General features: G+C 49.4%; 1 protein-coding gene across 3 annotated transcripts in view; it reads left to right on the top strand.

Annotated features, from left to right (window-relative positions):
- The window catches only part of COL4A6 (collagen type IV alpha 6 chain), a 282,697-nt gene that overhangs the window by 241,897 nt on the left and 16,512 nt on the right, over nt 1-24,288 (top strand). For 2 of the 3 annotated variants that reach the window (XM_045996296.1, XM_045996295.1), the window contains exons 14-32: nt 2,143-2,202; nt 3,245-3,289; nt 3,760-3,813; nt 5,052-5,121; nt 6,150-6,257; nt 7,348-7,488; nt 8,273-8,377; nt 9,419-9,579; nt 10,073-10,252; nt 10,814-10,997; nt 13,689-13,742; nt 16,561-16,632; nt 16,918-17,025; nt 18,103-18,324; nt 18,724-18,885; nt 20,535-20,705; nt 21,338-21,481; nt 21,926-22,051; nt 22,528-22,709. In XM_045996296.1, coding sequence (XP_045852252.1) covers nt 2,143-2,202; nt 3,245-3,289; nt 3,760-3,813; nt 5,052-5,121; nt 6,150-6,257; nt 7,348-7,488; nt 8,273-8,377; nt 9,419-9,579; nt 10,073-10,252; nt 10,814-10,997; nt 13,689-13,742; nt 16,561-16,632; nt 16,918-17,025; nt 18,103-18,324; nt 18,724-18,885; nt 20,535-20,705; nt 21,338-21,481; nt 21,926-22,051; nt 22,528-22,709 — 2,349 coding nt within the window. The remainder of the gene's footprint in view (nt 1-2,142; nt 2,203-3,244; nt 3,290-3,759; nt 3,814-5,051; nt 5,122-6,149; nt 6,258-7,347; nt 7,489-8,272; nt 8,378-9,418; nt 9,580-10,072; nt 10,253-10,813; nt 10,998-13,688; nt 13,743-16,560; nt 16,633-16,917; nt 17,026-18,102; nt 18,325-18,723; nt 18,886-20,534; nt 20,706-21,337; nt 21,482-21,925; nt 22,052-22,527; nt 22,710-24,288) is intronic. The other variant, XM_045996297.1, reaches the window with a different exon arrangement.

Genomic DNA, 24,288 nt, shown 5'->3' with positions numbered 1-24,288 from the left:
TGGAGAACAAGCTGCACCTACATACCGGTATCTTGCCAAGTGATGTCTGTCTCATTGGCTTTAACCGCCCCCCCCCCCACATAAAGAAGTTTCTTTGATTTTTTTTTCCCTTTTTAAACTTTTTAGTGTTTTATACACACACACACACACACACACACACACACACACACACACACAGTAGCACAAGCTTTCTGGGAAAGCAAGAGTCCAGAAACAGAAAGATCTGCTTTTATTTATTTTTTAAATTTTTAAAAAAGATTTTATTTATTTGCTAGTGAGAGAAAAAGAGAGAGAGTGTGTGTGTGCATGAGCAGGGGAGAGGCAGGCAGAGGGAAAAGGAGAAGCAGACTCTCCTGCTGAGCAGGGAGCCCACCCAGGGACGCAATCCCAGGACACCGGGATCAGGATCAGGACTTGAGCCGAAGGCAGACACTTAATCGACTGAGCCACCCAGACACTCCTCCCCACCCCATGCCTTTCTGCTTTCTGAAGCAGGAGGACAAGGTCCTCTTGTCTTTGCCACTGTGGGCAAGACAGGTAGACAGCATGAGAGTTCCTGGACCTGTTTCACCTGTTGCTTTGTTCTCTGGGTCATTCTATTGAATTCAACAAGGATGTATGGACGACCTTGTATATGTGTGGCATGCAGTAGCATGTCTTGGAGGAGATGAAAGGGAGTGTGGTATAGACCTTCTGCTTACAGATTCCTACATAACCCATCTAAGTGCTGATAAGAGTCTGGGGCAGCGTGGGTAGCCCCAGCTTCCGTGGACAGGTCAGGGAAGGCCGCACGACACTTGGCTTTGGAGGCCCAGAGACGCATTCCACCAGATGGCAGCATGCCTTGGTTTCCAACTTGAGATGCAGCCCTGCGCTTTCAAATAAGTTTGTGTTCAACTTGACCCATGGACCTTTCAAATAGAAATCCTATTCAGCATGAGGCCTGAGCCATAAGCCTTACAACTATAGATGGAGGAAAAACAGAAAGACAAGTGGGAACCAAAGTCTGCTTTGAACTAGACCCTTCATAGACGCATTCTCCACCCTCTGCCCCACAATGAAAAGCTACACACACACACATACACACACACACGGAGTGCCCTACATGAAAAAACAGTAACGATAGCTAAGAAAAAACCACTTGGACCTAGAAAGCTAAGCGCTATTCAGCCAACTCCCAGTACCCATTGGAATGCTTTTAGTATATAAGAGGAAGAAAAAACAAGAAGCAGGATTCAGTCACTGGGTACACAACCAGCTGAGCCATGAGACGTGCCAACAACATTTACTGTATTTCACAAACTTACATTCTAGAAAGTGTTGTGGCTCCTTCCACTCTCACAATAGGCCTAAATGTTGTTTGCCAAAACCTATGCTCCAGAAATTCCACATTTAAACAATAACAGCAAAATGGCCTCAGCAAAGTCTGCTGTGAAAGACATTATCTACTTTGATAGTGAACTCTTCTGTACCTCAAGGGCCCAGAATATGCTTGCCTTGGACCCAGAGGGAAGGAAGCTTTCTCACTTGCTCTGCTTTTTTGATTTCTGCTTGTCCCTAGAGAACCCCCAGTTCATGTACTTGGCTGCAAGCACTCACCTCCTGTGAGCAGGGCAAGAGGGGTTGAAGATCGTGTCAGTGCCGTTTTGAGTGCTGCGAGGGCCCGCAGGGCTCTAGACCACAACTAGATAGAAATAATCCTTCCCACTGAAGAGGATGACGCAGCCATCATGCCTCCAAAGGACAAAGTGCTTCCCTCTGGTATTGACCCCCAAGGATGAACACAGTTCTCAGGCCCTATAGGGGACATCATAGCTATGTGGACTAACAGATGGGGATAATTTGATATTTAATAATTTCTCTGCTGTTAGTCCATGTAGCTATGAAGACAGGTAATCATGTTTAGGGGGACAAGATATTACTTCTAAAACCAAGAGGGAACTTTGAATGAATGATCCAAACTCTTCCCCGGCCCTATAAGGGACTTCTCAGACAGGGACAAGAGACTCAGTGTGGTAAGCCTCCCCAGTGGGAAGGGCACTGATTCAAAGTTAACCTCCCTGCTTTGGATGGAGCCAGGAGACCTCTGAGGAAATGGATATTATAACTTGTGGTTTCTTTTTTTTTTTTTTTTTCCTTTAGGGATTTGGAACTGCTGGAGAAAAAGGAGAAAAGGGAATCCCTGGCTTGCCAGGACCTAGGGTATGAACCTAGAATGTTGCTTGCCCGGGTTTGTCAGGTTATCTGGTCCATTGGGTCCATTTTTTTTTGTCCTGTTCACATCTTTATGTTGTATAAATTGATAGCCACCGAAGTTTCTCTTATTTCTCTTCCTCAACTCTCCACCAGGCCCCTGAGACACCTCCTTTCACTTTGCCCCCATTTCCTTGACTTAATGGCTCTCTTGAATAAGGAATTCAGCCAACTTCCTTTCCTTGCCGTCATAGAGAATTGTCTTCTGGGTTAATAATGGGGTGAGCGTTGTCCTGACTTCACTACTTTCTATCCTGGAGGAATGTAGGCTAGGGTACGAATGTTGTAGTAATGGAAGAGGGCTGAGTATAATCTTTAAAGGACAGAAACAAGCCTGGGATGGTCTAGAACATTATGAGTGACATTTGCAGTCAATAATTTCCAGTAATAACCCCTCTTCAAGGGGAGGAAATAATTGTTAGCCTTTGTGATTCTAAGTGCTTTAGGCACTTAGCTATTCGGCTATAAGCAATTGGCCAGCCTTAGCCTTAAAGAGGTAACATTTAGAGAACTGTGATTTTGGCTTAGTCATAAACCTCATTAAGAATCTTTTGAGTGTTCAGCAATGTTTGCCCTTTACCCTGCCGTTTATTTCTCTACTTTTCTCTACTCCCTTGTCTTGAAAAGACATAATCACCAGCAAAGAATGCAGTGGGGATGAGAGACAAGAGGCCGTCCCACAATCTGTTTAAAAATGTCATGACTTGGAACTAATGCAGACTAAGTATACCACCCAGGCTTTCTACCAAATTCCACCCAGTACTTAAAATGCTTCCATTTATTTTGCTCTTTAAAAATGCTCTGTGTGGCTATTCAGCCTGATGGATTAGTGCTTAGAAGTTATTAAGCCAGGTCTAGGGACATTCTCATACCTGATTTTAGAAGTTGGCTAAGTCCTGAACTCAGTGGGAAAGCTTTGTTATGTAAGTCTACTGGCTTTTTTCTAATGTGGGTTATTAATCTTTCTAAGGTGGATCCCTTCTCTTCACAGGGTCCCATGGGTTTGGAAGGACTCCAAGGCCCTCCAGGCAGTCAGGTATTTTGGTTAATATCACTAATCAAAAGGTCCCCTTGCTTTACTTAACATGGCCTCAGTCCAGAGGGAACCACTGCTTATGGTACAAATTGTCTACCTCCCTTTGATGGGTATAATCTCAGCTGCTCTCTTCTTTTGTCTTCACCCATGAGGCTGAATATCCAGGGTTGACCAATCCAGTGCCGTTCCATGGTTCTACTGCTTCATTATGTTATCAGGGGCTAGCAAGTCCAGCCTGCTTGTATTGATCCCTAGCCTTGGGGCCCATATACCTCCTAATAGGCAAGTTGGCTACCTCAAGCCAAACTGCCTTCTGGAACATTGTACCCCCTCCAGAGTCGGGTAGAATCCATGCATACCCTGGAAGGTCAGCCAAGATCCCTATGCTGTTTGCCCTGGCCTCGTCCAAAGACCAGTCCCTCTTATGCTCTTAGACATTCGACTTAGTTCTAACTGTGTTTCTGTCACAGGGCAAGAAGGGGGCTTCAGGTTTCCCTGGGCTTAATGGATTGCCAGGAATGAAGGTAATGTTGGGAAGTGAAAATCCAGGATAGGGGCGGTGGAAGGGTGAAGAATTTCCATAAATGCTCTTTAGTCCATTTGCCCATTCTAAGAAAATTTCATAGATGGGGTGACTTATAAAAAACCAGAAAATTACTTATTCCTTGCTGGTCTGGAGGCCAGAAGGCCGAGATCAGGGTGCTAGCATGGTTGAGTGAGGGTCCCCTTCCGGTCACTGCTTCTCACTGTGTCCTCACATGGTGGAAGGGGCAAGCTAACTCTCTCGGCCTGCTCTTCTAAGGGCACTAGTCCCCATTGTGGGGGCTCCACGCTCATGACCTGATCCCCTCCCAAAGGCCCCATGTCCTAATATCATCCCTTTGGGCATTTGGTTATCAAAATGAATTGGGGGCAGGGGAGATGCAAACACCTGGACCATAGCAAATGCCTACCTATGAGATGAAGTATTCTTTCCATATTTTAACTTCTTAAATGTTACTCTTTCATGTGAAGTGCATGAACCCTACTTTGAGCACACAAAACCAGTGAGCCTTCCTTAGATACTGCTTGATCAGAAATAGACTAAGAGCGGTGTGTGTGTATTGGGGGGGTGGCGCACAGGAGAGGGTTGCAGGAGAAAATCCATCTCTACAAGGAGGACTATTCTACTACTGACATTGCTTAGAATTGCCAAATTTTTGGTTTTATGATTGTTTTAAAATTCTCTGCAGACAGTGAATCCCCTTATCACATGTACTGGGGGCAGGCAGCTCCCACCACTCCCACCAGATATGCCACTGTATCTGATTCTGATACCTGAGTCCCCCTGGACTCAGGACTCCTTTGACTTCCTCTGCCTGAAATCATCTGCTAACAAAGCTTATGACAGCAGCAGAGTCCTGGGCCTGCTTCGGGTGGGAAAAAATGTTGAAACTGCCCCTTCCTTTACACCTCTCTGGTGTGGCAACATTGTCAATTCTTGGGATCTGTGGCCCAGACCCAGAAGCAGATGACCCAGGAGTTGGGTTGCTGAATAAAATTAGGATCCCTTATTTTTGACAGGTGTGCAAACTGAGTGTCAGGCCCCTGATGTCCTTTGCATTGCCTTCATCTGAAATTTATTGGACCTAGCTGGCCCCGGGAATCAGGAGTTGCAGAAGGGGAAAGCTTTCATTTTCCTGGGGGAATGGCTTTGAGGGCACATAGAGCTTGAGTGATAAGGTCATGGGAAGTTTGCGTTTAACCTATTGAATCTTTACAGGGTGAAAAGGGTGCCATTGGCTTGCCAGGCCCAGATGTTTTCATCGATACAGATGGTGCTGTGATCTCAGGTGCAACTTCTCATTGATTGGAGTGAAAAAGAAAGGACTAGGGGTTACATCTATATTCCCTATAATTGTTAAGAGGATACTTTTTTCAGCCACTCTATCACTGCTCAAGCCAATGCCTGTACATTGTACATTGTATAAAGTCAAGTACAATGTCCTGTACTTGGGGAATGAAGCTAACTCCAATGTCTTTGGGCAAAGAAGCCAAGGCTTCTTTGGGCAAAGAGTCAAGGCCTCTACTCCATGTTTGTATTGGGTCCACCAAGACTAACTAGGGTTTTGGTCAGACTGGGCCTGGATTTGCTGAAAGTTGTTCTCCTAATGATGCTAGGGAAGGATTGATATCCTCCCTAGCTAGACTGACTTCAGCCTGATACAATGGGACACTTGGGGTCTTATCTGCATGATCCCATGCCTGCTTGGGTTTGACAACTGCATAGGAAGTGGAAAAGTATCCAAATATCCAACAATGTTCCCACTGCCTTTTCCAAACATCTGTATGCCCACTGTCTCCTGCAACTTCTTGTTTAAGCAAAGTCTTCTATGACTGAACCTCTTTTGCCTCAGTCTCTGAAATTATTTCTCCCCTCTCATCCTCTCTGGCCCATGCCCTGTCCAGTAAACTCATTGAAACTAAGGTTTTAATGATTGACAGTAACTTTCTGGGAATCTATTGGCATAATGTGAATAGTAGACTTCAACACCCTCATCCAAATGGTAGATATTTGAGGCATGACAGAAGGTTAATAGTAGTAGAAGACCTTTCCTAGTACTTATCAGATCTTAGTTAGCGCTGACCGGACTGGTTCTGAACACTAGTGGAGGCTTAGCTCCTGCCGGCCCATGATTACACAAGACTGTTGGCCCATGATTACATGAGACCGTTAGCATCTGGGAGACCTGTAAAGGGTAAGAAAGAGACTTCTACCCTAAGGACATCTCCTTACAACTCTTCTTAGACATTCTGTGCCATTTGTGGGCCTCCTCTGGGTTTGCTTACTCTTTTTTTTTTTTTTTCATTGTGATGCCAGGTTATCCTGGAGACCCCGGTATGCCCGGCCTCCCAGGACTTAAAGGAGATGAAGGCATCCAGGGCCAGCCTGGCCCTTCTGGTGTCCCCGGCTTACCGGCTTTACCAGGTGAAACAAACTTACCCACCCCCTGCACAGACATGCTGGTGCCCAGCATCCCCTTTGGTACCCCCTTCTGGTCTGGGTACATACCTAGCCAAAGTCAATGGAAAGGTAAACTGTAGTCACTAAGTTCCCCACCACCCGCCCAAGGCTAATGTAAAGGATAGGACCTGGCCAAGCAGCCTTCCTTTGGCCTGATGATGTGGTGTTGCAGGAACAGGCAATCCTTTTGGGGTTTGCAGTAACTGGAGGGGACCAGTGTTGGACACCTGGAGCCCTGTCACTCTTCTGTGGATTTGCCATCCCAGCTGATGCTTGCCAGCAGGGGCTAACAAAAGCCAAGAAGGGTACAAAAGTACCCAGACCCTCACTCTGTGCTTAACTCAGACACTAAATAGCCCAGGAGCCTATGACTGAACCACCATTAGAGGAGCACATCCATGTATCATTCTATAGTAGTGAATAGAGAAATGCCATGCTAGATTCTCAGAGGCCATGATGAGCCAAATATAAGTTCAGGCAGGACTTTGACAGGCATCAGTTTCTAAGTTCCTTGAGGATAGACATCTGTAAGGATGCCTGTGCTTTGAAAGCAACCACTACTGAGGTTGAAAAATCAAAAAGGAGGAGACTGGAGACCAGGCTTCCCACTCAGTTTCACCACCAAAAAGCTCTGTACCCTTGACCATGTTCCCCCATGTCCTCTGCAGCTGCTCTCTGTCCAAGCTTCTCCCCAACCCTGATCCCAAGCAGGCTCCCCACGGCCTCAGCCAAGCCAGTGGAGATGGCTAGACCCACCTGTACAACTAGGCAATTTCCTGAACTGGGAAAGGAGGAGCAAGGCTATGGGGGAGCCTGGATGGGGCTCAATCTCACGACCCTGAGATTGCGACCCCAAGATCCTGACCCTGAGCTGAAACCAAGAGGTTGGCCTAGATGATTCCTAAGGACCCTTCGAACTCTGATGCAAGAGAAGGGCAAATGTTCTCCCCAGTTCTTCCTTTGGAGGGAGTTCCCAGCATATGCTGCTCCTCGGAACACCCCTGGAAGAATAGGATGATGTGATTTGCATTATTGTGTGTGCTTATCCTTCCAGGTATCCCAGGTGCCCTAGGGCCCCAAGGAGTTCCAGGTCTGAAGGGGGACCAAGGAAACCGAGGCCGCACCACAGTTGGGACAGCTGGCCCCCCTGGCAGAGATGGTTTGCCAGGCCTGCCCGGCCTACCGGGACCACCTGGTAAGTCCTTCATATTTCTCTTTGGTCTTGAGACTCAGGTGTGATCAGGACTGCAGAACTGTCATGATTCTTGAGGGAGAGAGTATCTCATAGGAGAAATAGACAGGACCCGTGGTGCTCCTGGGTCAGAGCCCTGCTGCCACAGGCTAATGACCAGAGTGGTCAGAGCTCTCACCCACAAGTAAGCAAGCTAAGCCTGCCTTGATGCCTGAAAGCTGCCTGATGCCTTCCAATCTGTGTAGTCATTTCATCCTACCCTCTGTTGTTCTCAGACCCTCTGCCTCTGGTCTCACAGCTCCTGAAGAAGCAACGTTGGCTCTCTCTCAAGCTTCCTCTGGTTCTCAGGGCTCCAGTAGTGGGGAGGGGGAGATAGGAGCCCGAGACATGGGAGGCCAAGCCTGGGTCCTCAAGACAGTTGCTCCAAGCCTTTACAGGGCTTATTCTTGTGTCTCCTACTTGAGCATGGGTTCTAGATTCTAAGAGAAAGTGTGGACACAGACCCAGCATGTTTAGTCATCATCTAAGCCCCATGACCATGTCATCTGAACCCTAGGAAGCTTGTACCCATTTCCTCTGTTGTCCCAAGAGCATTTTCTGGGGTAGACATTGGGACTGCTCACTTACTGAAGCTGTCTTGGTCATTCCTGTCCCCTCGGTGTTTAGTCCAGTGCCTGGAACATGGTAGTCCTTCTGTGTGAACCTCAAGGACACAGGCCTTAGCAACTGAGCTGCTGTGCTGAGTCATACATGATGCATCAGTCTTTGTGTTTCCATTTTCCTGAAGGTCCCACATTTGAGACTGGAACCCTACAGAATGCAGAGCCAGGCTTCCCTGGTCTCCGAGGAGAACGAGGTCCAAAAGGAAACCCAGGCCTCAAAGGAATGAAAGGTGACTTTTTGTTTTTGGTCCCCTTGGGTTTCTGTGTTCCCCTAAAATCCTTGCAGAAGGCTTTCTGGAGTATGAGCAGACCAACAGCTTTGGGAACCTGAACAGAAGCAGTTGGGGGGGTCTGATTGGGGATTTTATTATAGGATTGTTGGCAGAGCTCCATATTTAGGGCTCAGAGACTGAGGCTGGTAATTGAGGTCACAGGGGACAAGGTGGTTCGCGGACTCTTCTTCCTCTTCCTCTTCCTACACCATCTGCCAGCAGAAGCTGTGGCCGGCAGCCCCGGCTATCAGCCAGCACATGCTGCAGCCTTTCCCAGCATGCAAGGCCAAAGGCCCGAAGTCACTTCTCATTAACTTCAGCCTGAAGGAAAGGACTCTGAACAGGTCAAGACCTGGCCCTCCAAAAAAGCCAACAGGCCCTAGGAAAACAACCACGGGTCCCCACTGAGGGTAAAGGGCTGATCAATTAATGCAGCCTTCAGCGGCACAGCTCTGTCCATCATCTTGTGGCCTCTGGGTCATTCCTCTGTTGCACACTCTTGAGATCCAGATGTTAAAGTGCAAATCAATCAATTCATTTCAGTTGTGGCCCAGGCCAAGGTGGAAGAAGAGGTGAGACTGCAGGCCGAGGAGAGGTTTGGGGATGGCCGAGGAGTTTCAAGTACCCGAGATCTTTCCTCTTCTCTTGCAGAATGACCAGCTCACCTCAGCCTCAAGTAGAGCGGTCCTTGCTTCCTCTTCCCCGATCTCAGTGCTACCTCCTGACGTGTCACTACTTAATTAGATCCATCTCTGTTTTGCAGCTCCAAGGAGGACTATTTGGAGGGAAAAGGAAGGGAATTGCAAGCTTTGAGTTAGGATGTGAGCCTGGGCTCTTCCCTGACTCACTGCAGACCTAGCCTATTTCCTGATACCTGTTTGTAGGCCTTCTGATTCTCTCCATAGAGTTGTTCAAGGTGCAGATCCCTGCAATCGTATTATTCTTTTTTCTTGGAAAGGTTGTCCACTTTGTTTAACCATTGTCTTCTTTTTCCCCTAGGGGACTTGGGCTTCTGTGCCTGTGATGGCGGTATCCCTAACACTGGACCACCTGGGGATCCAGGCCTGCCTGGGCCCCCTGGCCTCATAGGCCTTCCAGGAATTCAAGGAATCAGAGGAGATCCAGGCTCTGGGGGTGCACAGGGCCCATCAGGGACTCCAGTAAGTCTTACCCAACTTTTGCTGGGAGGGAGCATTGGGAGCCCTCCAGGGCCCCTTATTCCCACTCCATGCGCTTTCCTAAAACACAGGAAAGAGAGATGGGGATAAAACAAAGCTTCAGGATTTGGATCTGTTGTATGAAAAAGTCAGACCAGATGATGTACAAAGTCCCCTTCTGCATCATTCCCTCCTCCGTCCCTCCCTTCCTCAATTCTTCCCTTCCTTCCACAAAATCATTTGCATTTGCCTAGCACGCTCTGGGGGCCTGAAGGTAAAAATCAAACTAAGATAAGGTTACCATCCTCAAAGATTTAAACTTTGAGAAAGGATAAGAAAATCAGTGGGCAGTTGTGCTCCAAGATGATGGCATATTCAAGTGCCCAGAGCAGTGCCAAAAGGTACCCAAGGATCTGCTTCAGGTCAGACCTGGGCTGGGTGCCTGAGTCCAACAGTGCCTCCATCTCCTGATTCTGCCCTTTTGTCTCTTTATCAGGGTTTATTTGGGCCTCGCGGTCCTGTGGGCCCCAAAGGAGAGAAAGGGGAACCAACTCTCAGTTCACGATCAGGGATGCCAGGGGAGCAGGGTGATCCTGGCCCCCAGGGGCTCCCTGGAGAGACCGGAGCCCCAGGCAAGGATGGAATACCCGGCTTACCAGGTCTGCCAGGCCTCCCGGTAAGTTGATCATTACTGGGTTATGAGCTCTATAAATCCTCACATCTGACTTCAGTCGGGGGGTGGCAGTTCTGATGGCCACTAGACAATGAGACAGGGCAGAACAGAGTCCCCAGCATCTCTTCTGGCCTCAGCCACTAATGCTCTCTGCTCTGTGCTTCTCCTTTCAGTAAGATGAGAAACTTTCTCTGGACATGGGTCACCTTCTCGGTCGATAAACCCTCATAACCATTGATCCTATTGCTAAAAATTCTTCAGCTTCTCACTAGCTTTCCCCCGCAAGTAATCCAGCGGCTTTCTGGGCCCCCAAGGACTGTGACCGTGCTCCTGATTCCTATCCCCCTCCCCACCACTGATCTAGGAGGTTTTGCATGATCAGATCTCCGAGGGTGACTAGCTTTGTTCCCATTAACCAAACCAGAGGAATTGATTGAGAAACTAGAGGGATCGAAGATTTTAGCCAAAAGTGAAGCATTGGCCACACTGATTACCTCTTTCTGTGATCAGAAGCCTCTCCTGATCCGTCTTTCAATTGGGCTTTCATTCTTCTGTGTTGTCTAGGGTGATGGTGGACAGGGCTTCCCAGGTGAAAAGGGCTTCCCAGGACTTCCTGGTGAAAAGGGCCACAGTGGTCCAACTGGCCCCCCAGGAACTGGGCTGCCGGGATCTCCTGGACCTCGTGGGCTTCCTGGAGATCAAGGAATCAATGGATTACCAGGTCAACAAGGCCTCCCTGGGCTTCCCGGTAAGTCATGGAATCAGATGGCCTGGGCCCTAAAAAACTGACCCCCTAGTAGAGTATGACTATGACCCAGGTGCATGAAATATGTCAGATGAATAGACTTGGCTGATTGCAATTTCTAAGGGATTTCATGCGGAAAAGGATTGTAATTATGCCATGGTACACACTGCACAGAGCAATGCAGATTTCAGTCCTACTTAGTGAGAAAACTTCATAACAGACCAGTCTGTAAAGGTAATGGAGCTGCCTTGGGCGCTTATGAGAGCACAGTCTCTGGGAAATTTCAAGCAGATGCCGGATGGCCATTTTGTTACAATTACCATCAAAGTAATGAGCTGGAGATGGGATAGGTGTCCTCTAAGTTAGATGGTAATGTCATCAGTGAGGAAGGACCTTTCCTTCATTCCTGAGGTCTCAGATTGACAAGAGACCCTACCCGCATCTAGTCTTATCTCTGTTTTCTACCTTAAATCCTTCCCACTTAAAGAGCTTCTTTTTGTCCCTAAATTGCAGGAATTCTAACGAGTGACAGCCCTGCTTATAGATGGCAAATGGGCCATGCTAATAACTCGCCTTCTTCCAGAACAGCTCTTCATTCCAACTTTGGCTATCATTTGGGAACCACCCTACTTATGGTTATCTGAAGTTTGGAAACTTGAAATTCATCTCTCATTCTTCATTTGCAGTGCTTCTTATGTTCTTTCCTTCCTTTTCTTGCTATCGATCTCTTGTTATCTCATGCCCAGCTTATCAAATATACCTCCATGCCTGTTAGAATAAGTGGAGGGTTGGAAGGAAGGATGGGTGGTTGGATGGATGGATGGATGGATGGATGGATGGGTGAATGGGTGAATGGGTGAATGCCAATAACTTCCTATGTGGCTTCTCCTCTCCTACCTCCAGACTTTTGCCCACTCAATTCTGCTCTGAACACTGCTGCCAGTATAATATTTGTAAATTATTGCTGTCATTGTGTTTCACCCTAGTATGAAGCCACAAATGGTGGCCCTTTTCTGGAATGTTCTTCCTCGTTTTTCTATTTCTGAACTATTCTTCCTCTTTTTTTTCTATGCAGCCAGGTTTTTCCTGTCTTTCAGGGTACAAGCCCCACTTTTCCACTAAGCCTTCTCTTGACCTCCCCAGGGTGTCACTGCCACTTCAATTATGTATTTTCTTCTGTTAATGTTTTTGCTTTTCCCAACTGCTTCGTAAGCATCTGGATGCTAAAGGAGGCAATCCTTTTTGGCATGTCTCAATTTCCCCAGTACAAATTCCTTAAGAGACTAACATACACTTGCAGAAAAAGGGAATTCTCAGTAACCAAAGGGCAATTTCTTAGATCTGTTTCTTCTCTTTCTACCTTGACACCTTGAAGAATTACCAAAAAAAGAAGACAGAAACCAGAGCTTGTCAATTTTCATTTCCCATAAAATCTACTTGTGTATGTTGTTGTAACAAGGATGATGGTACAGGTTAAGAATCAATGATTCAAGATTCTTAAAACCAAGTCAATATTTCAGTTTATAGAGTCCTATGAAGGCAGTAAGGAATTTTTATCAGACTCAATTATCCTGCCTTTTGCAAGTCCTGGTGTCAGCCACAGCTTTGCATCCAGCTCTGTTCCCAGGGACATTATTCCTGGTCATTCCATTGCTCTTCTGCCAACTGGGTCTTTATTATACACCAGCCATTTGTGCAGACAACTGGGCTTTAAACTGAGCTATACTGGAACGGTACATACATACTTACATGCACTCAAATCTGGATATTATCAGCATTCCGATTGCTTGACAATAGACTGAGTCAACAGAAAGAGGCCGATGGGACCATTCCTACCGTAAACGTCACTAGGTTCCAGACACAGAAAGCTCTTAGGAATATAGTCCTATATAGTAAACTCTAGCCTGGGAGAGGCCTTATGCAGAAAATGGTCTTGTTGCAGTACCAAGATTTTCCAAAAAAATTACTTCAACTAAGAGTATCAGCTTTCTTTTTTCTCTCCATGGCAACCAAACATAACTCCTCAAAACAAGCAATTTTGTTCCACACATTTTTAAAGACACATAACCTGTGAGCTCTAGACATTGCATTTTGGCCATTACTTTTGCTATGAAAACCAAAGATAGAAATCTATTTTTTTTCTAAAGAGAGTGTACAGATGGCAGGGTGGGTGGGCAGGGGCAGAAGGAGAGAATCTGAAGCAGGCTACCCCATGCCCTGCCCAGAGCCTGATGTAGGGCTCCATCTCATAACCCTGAGATCAGACCTGAGCCAAAATCAAGAGTCTGATACTTAACCAACTGAGCCATTCAGGTGCGCCCGAAGATGCTCTTCTTAATGTACTCACTTCAACCAACCGTGGCCCAGGCTAGGATGGCTGCATTGCCAGGAAAGGGAATATAGTCATTAGAAGCCTTTCACTGGAGTGGTGTGACTTATTACAAACTTTGGACAAACGGACAAATGGCTGTTTCCAAAGAGGCTCTCAACCAGATGCTCATAGCAATCAATCACCCTGGTTATTGCCGACCCAGCTACAGTGTCCTTGATCCCCATGTGCATGTCAGCTCTCTCCCTTCAATCCAGACAGAGAATGTGATAAGTGGGCATACCCAGACTGAAGCCCAGACTTAACCTTGGGCCTCAGGGAACTCCCATCCTGATTTAATTTTCTTCTTTACTCGATTGGTCTAGGTGACTGCTGCTGCAGGGAGAGCGTTGGTAAAGGAGACTTAGTCACAGAGGGAGGTGAGCACTAGCTCAGTCTTGAGGTTCTCAAACACCAATGTGGGCAAAAGCTCCTTTCCTTTTTGTTCACCTCTATCTCAGACACTCATGATGGTCTAAGCACCATGCTGGAGCCTCTGGCTGGTGTCGAGGGGTGTGATCCTAAGGCTGGGGCACAAAGCAGTAAGTGGGCACACAGTCTCTGAGAGGGACTTGATTTCCTTCACCATGCATGTCCGTGGCTTGGCTGATGTCTGCCTGGAGTCCCTTCATTTTGTGAACTAAATTGGGACCATAACTTGCCTTGGGAGTTACCCAGAAGGATGTATATGTGTCTGATGTTCATTCAGGGGACCCTGAGTAAATGAAGATGTTAGAATCTCAAGAAACATAGGTGCTTTTTATTCTGAAGGTGCCTCTGGGCAGTAACAGGGACAATTCGGATTAATTAGCTTGCGCATTGCACTTGCGAAACAGAACTCAGAGACGATTTCGGCTTTGTCCAAGGAGGAGACTCTGAATTCAGGATAGAAAGTAGAAGACAGAAGTGTAAATTGAAAGAGCCAGATGCCAGGGTGACTTGAAGTTCTTCCCTCCTGAGCATTTTGACCCTCCACTTGCAATACACAAGCATGCTGGAGTGCGCAGGTCTTTTCCACATGCCGGTCCTTGGCCTCATCCTCTAAAGGTTTGTTTTTATCTGGCTATCACAAGGGAAAAGAATTTATGAAACTTACCTGATGACTGGAGTGAGGATGGATGTTCGTGTTTGCAGCCAGCACAGAGATATTTGGATTTTCCCTTTATTTTGTAAGATTGAAAGCCATGGGACTGCGTGTTTGTTTGATGCGCTGGAGTCAACAGGCTACTGAAATGGCGAGGACATGAGAACCTTCTGCAGGGTCCCTCTCGCACTAGCATCCAGGGAGGCTGCTTTTCAGCCTAGTCCAAAGGACAGAGGCCCAAGCTGAGCATAGGATTGGCAGCCTTTACCCAGCCAAGCATCTTCTCATGATGAGCTTGCCCACCAGGTCTAGTTCCACAGTACAGAGATGGCCCTCAGAAATAGCCCCATAATCCCAGAGCCTGGAAGGATGGAGATAGGTGTGACCACCTACGGGGGAAGATCAGGCCCAAAGGTCATCTCCCCAGCTGTAGAAGACTCTCAGAACCTGAGGTCTAGAAGGCAGATAGTGGCTCCCCAGGCTACAGACTAGTGTCGCTAACCAGACTAATGCAGAAACCGGGGGATGGCCTTGGAGGTGTCTTATGAATACTCCTCCTTAAATAAGATGATTTTAAAATATGCCCATTCACTGAGGAATGGCTGGGGAGCTGGGCACCAAGCAAAACACTGCTAGCATCATATTGTGTCTTCCTCACCAACACCATAGGCGAAAACAGCTCCCATTTGATGCCTGAAGCTCAGAGGTTAAAGTATCTTGCCCCCATGACAAGTGAGTAGCAGAACTAGGATGTAAGCTCACGTCTATCTGGCCTCAGAGCCCAACGTCTTAACCAATACACTATACTGTTCAATTCCCCATTTTGCTTTCAGACTGGAACAAGTGGAGGAGGAATGGCAGGAAGTTGAGTATGCGAACTGAATCATAGCTTGTATACATATCTATATGAAATGCAATATGTGATTTCCTTTAAGTACGCGTGAAAGCTATAGCAGTTTACTGGAACTGTTGGGTCTGTTGCTTCAAGCAGGCCTTGGGGGATTGTTTTAATGAATAGGCAAGACTAATTTTAATTAGCATAGCAATTGTTTATAAATGGCACTTGAGGGAATCGACATGCAGTTTGTTCATCAGTATTTTATTAAACGTCCCTTCCGTGATCTTATATAGACTCTTTTTATTTGCATTATGAACGGGCAAGGAGGAATTTGCTAGGGGAAGGGCTCGGCATGCCAATTTCAATGTCTAAAACACTGAAATTGTCTACTGCTTCTCCCTGAGCCACAGAGTTGACATTTTCAAATGAGGAGCTGAGGGAAGGTTAACTGTTGGTCTGTCACAGCCAAGAGCAAACCTTCAGTGTTTGCCTAGTACAGAAATCCAGCTACCTCAGACCAAGGCCATCATCAATAGGTTTCTGGAGATCTCAGATGAGGTGGGGCAAAAGAACACAATGGGTTGTTTTCATTTTAAGAAAAGGGCAGACAGGGGGTGCCTGGGTGGCTCAGTGGATTAAGCCGCTGCCTTCGGCTCAGGTCATGATTTCAGGGTCCTGGGATCGAGCCCCGCATCAGGCTCTCTGCTCCACGGGGAGCCTGCTTCCTCCTCTCTCTCTGCCTGCCTCTGCCTACTCGTGATCTCTCTCTCTGTCAAATAAATAAATAAAATCTTTAAAAAAAAAAAAAAAGAAAAGGGCAGACATGTAAACTTGGCTGCAAGCCCTCCAATCTAGTCACATGGCCATAATGGATCCTCAGGATGAACCCCAAGCCCCCATTGTAGGGACAGGCTCCATATGAGGGTGGGACGAGTAGGCACTTGCCCTTTGCTGCTGCTCCTACAGAGGTTATCTCTCAGAAATCTTGTTAGGTGACATCTGCTGCATAGGTGACTGCCTGCCCACTGGGCGTTGATGGTTTAGGAAGTGGCTTTCCGGCACTTGGCCCCCAGGGGTACCATTATCTACAAGCCATTGCACTAGGAGTAACTCCCAAGAGCTTCTGATGTCAGGATTCTTCTGCATGGGCTCCCAGCTGCTGGGTGGGAAGAACTTGGTTGTCCCATCCAAGAGGATGAGAATAAAGGAGCAGTCTAGGGGGAAATCAGGTCGGACTCGGTGGGCTCACCAGATGCTTCCATGTCACCACTTACAGGGATCACCTTGCCGTGTATAATTCCTGGGTCCTATGGTCCATCAGGCTTACCAGGAGTTCCCGGATTCCCAGGTATGGCATGAGGCCAGAGAAAGCCACTGAGCATGCTCATAAGGGCCATGAGCCCAAGGAAGTGGGCAACAGGTTGGCAGCATTTGGGGGGGAACCACATTCCTCCTGAGAGGGCGGCCTTGAACAATGAGGAAATAGAATGGCTCCTGGAGAAGTCTGTGTGGGGAGGTAAGGGTAAGAGGCCGCCCCGCCACCCAAGGGACCAGGATTCTTGAGTGAACATCCCAAGGGTGGCCAGCCACTCTGACTTTCCTTTCCCCTCACCACTCATGTTTGGGATCGCAGGCCCTAAAGGGGCCCGTGGCCTCCCTGGGACCCCAGGCCAGCCCGGACTGCGTGGGAATAAAGGAGAGCCTGGAAGTCCAGGATTGGTTCAGCTTCCTCAATTGCCAGGTAAGAAAAAAAGCTTTTCCTCACCTGCTTCTCCTCTGCTGGGACCATGGGTTTGAATCATGGTAGCCAGCCATCCACTGATCCCGGGCAGTGAGGTCTGCACTCTGGTGTGTGTGGGGTGATTTTGATTTCCTACTCAGGTGGCACAGGGCTTCAAGCTTGGGTGTGACAGTGAGTCAGAGCACTCAGGGCCATCAGCTGGGACCAGCTGGAGCTCAGATGGAAAGTGCCTTTGCCTGAGGTTTCGAAGCCACTACTGAGAGAGCTAGGATTCCCCCTACCCCCACCCCCACCCTTAGCTGACTGCCAAGCCTCCAGCAAGTTCCAGGCTCCATTCCTTCTAGGTCAGACAAAGAGATTGAGATGAGTCAAAAGGAAGGGATCCCTTCCTATTCCTTTGCTCATACCCTGTTGCAAGCTTGTTCTCCACGGCGCCAGGGGGTCTTAAACTCTGTTGCCAGATCTGCGGCCCCAGCATCACCTGGGAACCTGTTAATAATGCAGACTCTTGGCCCCTCGGCAGAGCTACTGATCAGAAGCTGGGTGGGGGGGTAGGTTGGTGGTGCCCAGCCATGTGGGTGTGGCCAAGCACCTCCTCCCCAGGTAGTTGTGACCCACACTCAGTTTGAGAACCACCCTGCTCTGTAGCATGGGGCTCATCATGGACCATGCCCTCCATGGTTTATTTACCCAGCTTCAATCCCCTCCAGCTACCCAGGAAGAGGGAGGCATGAGAGCAGGGGGGGAGATGACTGCAGAAGAAATTGGGCCTTTGACAGGGAGTCCTGGGTATATAACCTGTGCTCTTCAGCCTGTGAAACAGCCTTGAGAGTGGGTTACTGGGCTCAGCCCAAGGCCTTACTGAGCTAGAACCTTCTGCAGTTTGCATGGTGCATCCCCGCCTCTGGGCGCATCCTCCCAGGGCCAGGGGCTCCTGCCTTTCAAGAGAAGTGACATACATTATCGAAATGTTAGCTTTTGTAATAGAAAAACCAAAATCTGTCTCAGGGATCTCCACCCAGATCTATCCCTTCTAAACCTCCATGGCCTTTTTATTTTTTGCCTCTTTACATTTAGGATTTCCTGGACCTCGTGGGGAGAAGGGCTTGCCTGGGTTTCCTGGGCTCCCTGGAAAAGATGGCTTGCCTGGGAAACTTGGCAGTCCAGGTTTACCTGGTTCCAAGGGAGCCCCCGGTGACATCTTTGGTGCTGAGGATGGTTCTCCGGGAGAGCAAGGCCTCCAGGGATTGCCAGGGGACAGAGGATTTCCTGGAGACGCTGGCCTTCCGGGACCCAAGGGTGACTCTTTTTGACTCACTTACATAACATTCTACAGAAAGTCTTTCAGTGACCAGTGTATCCTTGCATGAATAGACACTCGACTCTGGGGTGATGGACCCATGAGGGGGTGACACTGAAAAGCCATTTTGTTCTGTCTCTCACTTCTGGGGACTTTTTCTTCAATCGCTGGAGTCTGTTCTCCTTACTTCGTAAATACAGACGTAACTGTAACAGTGAGTCGGGTTTCTTGTACAGCCTCTGATTTGTCACTAGGGCAAGAGCAGCAAGGGCTGGAGCAGTGGAGGCCGCCATAACGGGGATGTACCCTGGGCCAAGGTCTTGCGCTACAAGTTGGTTTGGTGACCAGTCCCTGCTGTCCATCCAGGCTGTTGATCATCTGTCTCTTCCTTTGATTAGGTTTGCTTGGGAAGTCAGGCCTGCTAGGCCCCAAAGGTGAGAGGGGCAGCCCCGGCACGCCGGGCCACGTGGGACAGCCAGGGCCCCCAGGGCCTCAGGGTCTGTTTGGCATCAAGGGCAAACCCGGGCTCCCAGGTGCACCAGGCTTTCCCGGCCCTTCAGGTAGGTCCTTTGGAGGAGGAGCCCTGGCTTGACAACCTTAAGCTGGGCCCTGGGCCCTGTCGCCCTGAGGGGCAACCACAGCAGTGCGCCAGGGGCAGGGTCTAGAAGGATCCTCAACCTTCCCAACCTCTCACGGTTCCCAGTCTCAGGGGGCCCTGGCAGTGCCAAGCAGAAGAGATTTCTGTACTTTAGCTTCCAAAAGGGTAGCACGCGTCCCTCCCTGACCCTCCCCCATGGCCTCTCTCCCCCTTTCCCAGTTTAGGAAGCGACCTAGTTTTGCAGGTGGGTCTAGCCATCTCCATTGGCTTGGCTGGGACCGTGGGGAGCCTGCTTGGGATCAGGGTTGGGGTGGGGAAGCTTGGGCAGAGGGCGGCTGCATGGTGGCTGGCCTCTCAGGCGACTATACCTCTGAGGACCTGCAGCCAAAGCGGCTATCCCTGGGCCGCGGGGCTGACACCCACCCACTGGCTCCAGACTATCGTTCGTGGTGCACCTCCTCCTCATACTACCCACCTCACCCCTACCTCAGTGACTATGTCTTCCCCCCTCCCCTTATTCCTGGCCACGTGACTGTAGTTGAGTTTCTGCAGAGCCACTAAAATCCTTTTTATCCCTTTTATCCTTCTGTGTTCCTGGGGTCTTCCCATGGGCTGTCCAGGTGAGAAAACAGTAGGCAAGCTCACAGGCTAACACCCCCACTGGCTTTCCTGCTCAAGGCATTCACAGACTATACACTAGAACCTGGCAAGGCTAGGGGTCCCCGGACTCATGCTGGGGCGTTGGCCCCCATTGAATTTCCTTCCCTTGTTGTGGAATCCCCTTCCCAGCCCCCCATTAGAATCCTGGGGCTTGTGGCTACTGGATGCTTTTCAATTTGGGGAAAGCCAAGTCAGCCATTCATTGAGGTCCTTGGGGGCCCAAACACGTCTGCTGTCACTGATTTAATCCTTTGGTTTTTTAATTTCCTCGCTTTGTACCTGAACATTCCACTTGGGTAGCAGCTCAGGAGGTTAATCCCATTGACCAACTTAAACCCTGGTGAAAGAAATCCCAGAATACCTAGGAGACCAAATGGGCCTTGGGGATTTCTACAGGACTTGGCACTAGGGGGTCTTTCAATCTTAAGGCCAAGGAACTGGCTGATTTAACTGCTTGCAAGAAGGATTAAAAGGGCAGCCCTGTCTCCATGGCTCCCTGGGAAGCTGAAACAATGGCTTGGCTTTAACCTCTACTTCGCTGGATTGGCTTAGGAAACAGCCATTATGGCATGGTTCAGGCAGTACGTACCAGGAAGCCAGGGTCCGGTTGCCTCCCTGGCTTCCCAGAGCCCCATTCACAGGTGAAGATGTGAACCCCATTCATAAAAGGGGGAAGAAGCTCTAATTGGAAGGGATTTGCATGCCCTGCCAGCCGCCATGCCACACTGACAGTGATAGCCATTGGCATGTGTGCTGCTCGGGGTGGTGAACGCTAAGGCTTCAGCCAGCCTAGAAGCCTGCCAGTTAGCTACCTGCATGGGGCCTTTGTTAAGGGACCATTTCCAACACCCACCCGGCCAGCCAACCAGAAGCCATGGGAATGGGCACCAGCCCAGATCTGGACACAGCCTCGCTTGACACTGTCCCATGTTCTCTCTTATGCTAATTCAGGACATCCTGGAAAGAAAGGTGTAAGAGGCGAGTCAGGTCCCCCTTCATCAGCTGGAAAGAGAGGCCTGCCAGGGCTGAAAGGCTTTCCAGGATCTCCAGGGCTGGTTGGCTTCTTGGGGAGCTCAGGCTTGCCAGGGAACACTGGATTGCCAGGCCTGCCAGGTCCGAAGGGTAAGTGAAGCAGGTGGGATTTTCTGTGGTAAGAGGGTTGGGCAGGGCCAGTGTTAAGGGAAGGCTCCCACCTAAGCTGAGTCACCCTCGCCACTGGCTGGATGGAGTTCTGGGCCAGATGACGCTGGCAGGAAGGCTCAGAAGAGTGACCACCATGCTGGCTGTTCTCAGTCGCTCCATCCCTTCCATGGTGTCCGATGGCTCTCAGTTTCTGCTAGCCCACCCAAGGTTGGATAGGAGCCATCTCCATTTTATATAGGGGCAAATGACAGGTCCAAGGTTACACAGCCCATTAGCAACAAGCACCCGGCTAGGGCTAATCTCTCTGCCTCTTAGTCCTAGGCCTATTTTTTTTCCTGTGCCACCCAGGAGCTCTAACTTGGCACATGGTAAGAAAGGCACCCACCTCCTCTTTCCCTCCTGTCGCTTTAGTGCCATGTCCCTGTTTAGGGAAGTAGTAGTATATGGAAGGATTAGCAGCTGGGACTTTGGAGTTAGAGAAACCTGGGTTGGAATCCCTTCTCTGCAGCTGCCAAGCTGTGTGATTTAGAGTAAGTTATTTAACCTCTCTGAGTTTCCATTTCCTTGTATGTCCAATGGGGATAATAATAGAAGTTCCCGTTTCATAACAGGTGAGAAGGGGTCTGCTGGGCTGGCTGGCTTTCCGGGGATGCCTGGTCTCCCTGGTATTCCTGGCGCAAGTGGATTAAAGGGAATTTCTGGCTCCGCCGGAAGAGTGGGACCATCTGGATGGGCTGGTAGTGCTGGTAAAAAAGGTGAGCTGGGGAACTGAGTTCTGAACTCACTAGCCATGCTTCCCAAGGTATGTTTTATTTGTCGACCTTGAGGCTGGTGTGGCTTGTACCCACCCTGTGTTAGATAATAAGACTGGGGGTTTCTGAACCCCATCCCATGGCTTTTAAACCATAAGACCTAATGACTTCTGAGTTTTCCCCATGTGTTAGAGACCTCACCGCACGTTCCATGTGGAGGGATTTTGCAGTAGGCTTCACAGTTGTTAGCCAACTTTGGGCCTGTCAAAGGAGAGGGCATGAACATAGGTGGGAAATCAGGGAACCAGGGCCAGCCAGGAAAGGGCCTGGAAAGGCGGCCTGTGGGAAGTGTGGGAGGAACAGAGATGAAAGGTCAGCTCATGCCTGAACCTGTGTCTAAGCTTCCTCTCACAAGGGTCTCACGATCTCCACCCTCCTCCCCTGTAGGAGACCGAGGCGACCCGGGGCCAGTTGGAATACCCAGTCCAAGACCTCCCATGCTGAACCTCTGGTTCAAAGGAGACAAAGGATCGAGAGGCTCAGCTGGATCCGACGGATTTCCTGGGCCCAGAGGTGCTGGGGGCAGGCAACGGGCAGGAGAAATGCTCATCCTCAACTTCCCTCCTGAGAAAAGACCCTCATCACCAATCCCCCCCCCCAGTGGCAATGTGGGTGGCAGCAGGGGGTCCAAGGAGGCTGCCTTCTCTGGGCTTGCAGGGCACCTAGACTTCCAGGCTTCCTGTGTTCATTGTCACTCTGGAACTGAAGTTTTGAATCATTGGCTATTGTACCCCCTGGAGGAGCCTGGCAGATGCTGGGACATGGGCACTGGCAGAGTTGAGCCTGAGTGACCCTGACTGGTGCCCCCTAAGGCTGGAGGCACCTCCCCCACTCCCACCTTCACAATCCCCTCCCCCCCCACTGAGCAAGCCATCCCCAAGTCCCCAAGGCTGCACTTCATTTGCCTGTGATCCTGGGATTCTACAACTTGGGGAGCAGGTTTGCTCCTGCCCAGAGTCTTTTCTCTAAGCCCTTTGTTTCTTTCCTAGGTGACAAAGGAGAGGCTGGCTTCCCGGGACCACCAGGCTCGCCTGGAGCTCCTGGCTTCCCTAGTACCATCAAGGGACTCATTGGGAGAGCTGGCATCCCTGGCCCCCCTGGACAACGGGGCTTACCTGGCTTGAAGGGGTCCCCTGGAATCACAGGTTTCCCAGGAATACCAGGGGAAGGCGTAAGTGTGCTTAGCTCCTGATCTCTCCATGGGGAAGGGCCTCTGTAGCAGGGGACATGCCTCTGGGCCCCATCTTTCTGGCCCCAGCCCACTTCCCAGCCTCTTCCCCTACCTCACCACAGACAAAGCCCTCTCCCTGAGTCTGACAGGGCTTCCTCCACCCATTTCCTGAAGGTTCCTCCTTCTGGGCCTTTGTTCATGCTCTTTCCCCCACAGAGCAGAGCCTTCTCCTCTGCAGCTAACTGGCTAATGCCCACCCATGCTTCGGATCCCGGACCTGGGTGCCCACTACCCCAGGAGTCTCGGAGGTCCCACCCTGATGGCATGCTGCACTTCTCACTGCTTACGTGAATCCCAGTTGGTTCTATGTGGGCTTGATTTCCTCAATGAGATTGTCAGGCCTTGAGAACAAGTCTTTACAAGCTCTTCTAGAAGTCTGCACCCCACTGCTGGCATCCCTCCCCCCAAACCCCAACCTTGAGCTAGGCACATTGTAAGACTTTGGTCCAGGGTTCTGGACATTGTGATTTTAGAAAGGTCATTGCTGACAAATGGCAAGTAATCAAATCAGCTTGTCTGGGCTCTTCAAAGGCGGGGCAATAGGGTAGGCATAGCCACAAGATGGAGCTGGGTTCGAATATCCACTCCCCTGCTCTTGAGCTCTGTGATTCTGTGCATATTGCTTACCTTGCCTGAACCTTGCTTTTCTCATTTGCACAAAATGGAAACGATACTCAAACCTCCTTTGGACAGCAGTGAAAATTAAACGAGCTGATCAGAGTAAAGTGCTTAGCTTGGTATCCAGCAAATGGTGGGCTCTCAATAAGTGGTAGCTGTCATAGCAGTGGTACTGAGGGGACTAAATGAACTTGATTCCAGAACACCTGTGCTCCCTGCAGGCAAAATCCCATCCCTTTAAAAGCAGCAGGCCATGGGATGGAGAGAACACACACACACACACACACACACATCACATCACATCACATCACATCACATCACATCCCAGAAGCAACTGCAAAAGAAAACATTCTTAGCTGGATGGTCCCGACTCCTATTCCCCTTGGAGGGATGGAGTCAAAGTGGGAAAGCATTTCTATGAAATGGTAACATTAACCCAAATGCAGACGCCAGGACCTGCACACATCCAGCCTGCTATGTGGTTCCTTGCAGGGACCCAAAGCTTGCACAACCTGCAGCTAAGGGCTGTCACTTTCCCCATGAAGCAATCCTTTTCCTTATGCATCTTGGCTCCAGAGCTTTGGCATGGGGGGCGATAGCCAACTGTCTGCAGGGGGCACCACCAAACATCTGACTGGACAGTTATGTCCTGTATTTTCAAAGAGACTTGCTACAACAGCCACACTTTGATTTGCCAAGATTCTCCTTTTGATAGCCATTGGGAAGTTATGAATGATGGGACAGGGATTAATCTGCAGATAGTGTCCCTCCCCTAAAAACCCTGACTACGCATTTCTACCCTTGGCTCATCACCTTCCCTTCCGCAGGATGCCGACCCCCCCACCCCCACCACAGCATACACAGTAGATCTTTCTTAGGCAGTGGTTCGGGGAGGACAAGG

Source organism: Meles meles, chromosome X (assembly GCF_922984935.1).
Source record: "Meles meles chromosome X, mMelMel3.1 paternal haplotype, whole genome shotgun sequence".
NCBI lineage: Eukaryota > Metazoa > Chordata > Mammalia > Carnivora > Mustelidae > Meles > Meles meles.
Note: the sequence above shows the minus strand (reverse complement) of the source record. Positions and strands in the feature narration are given on the sequence as shown.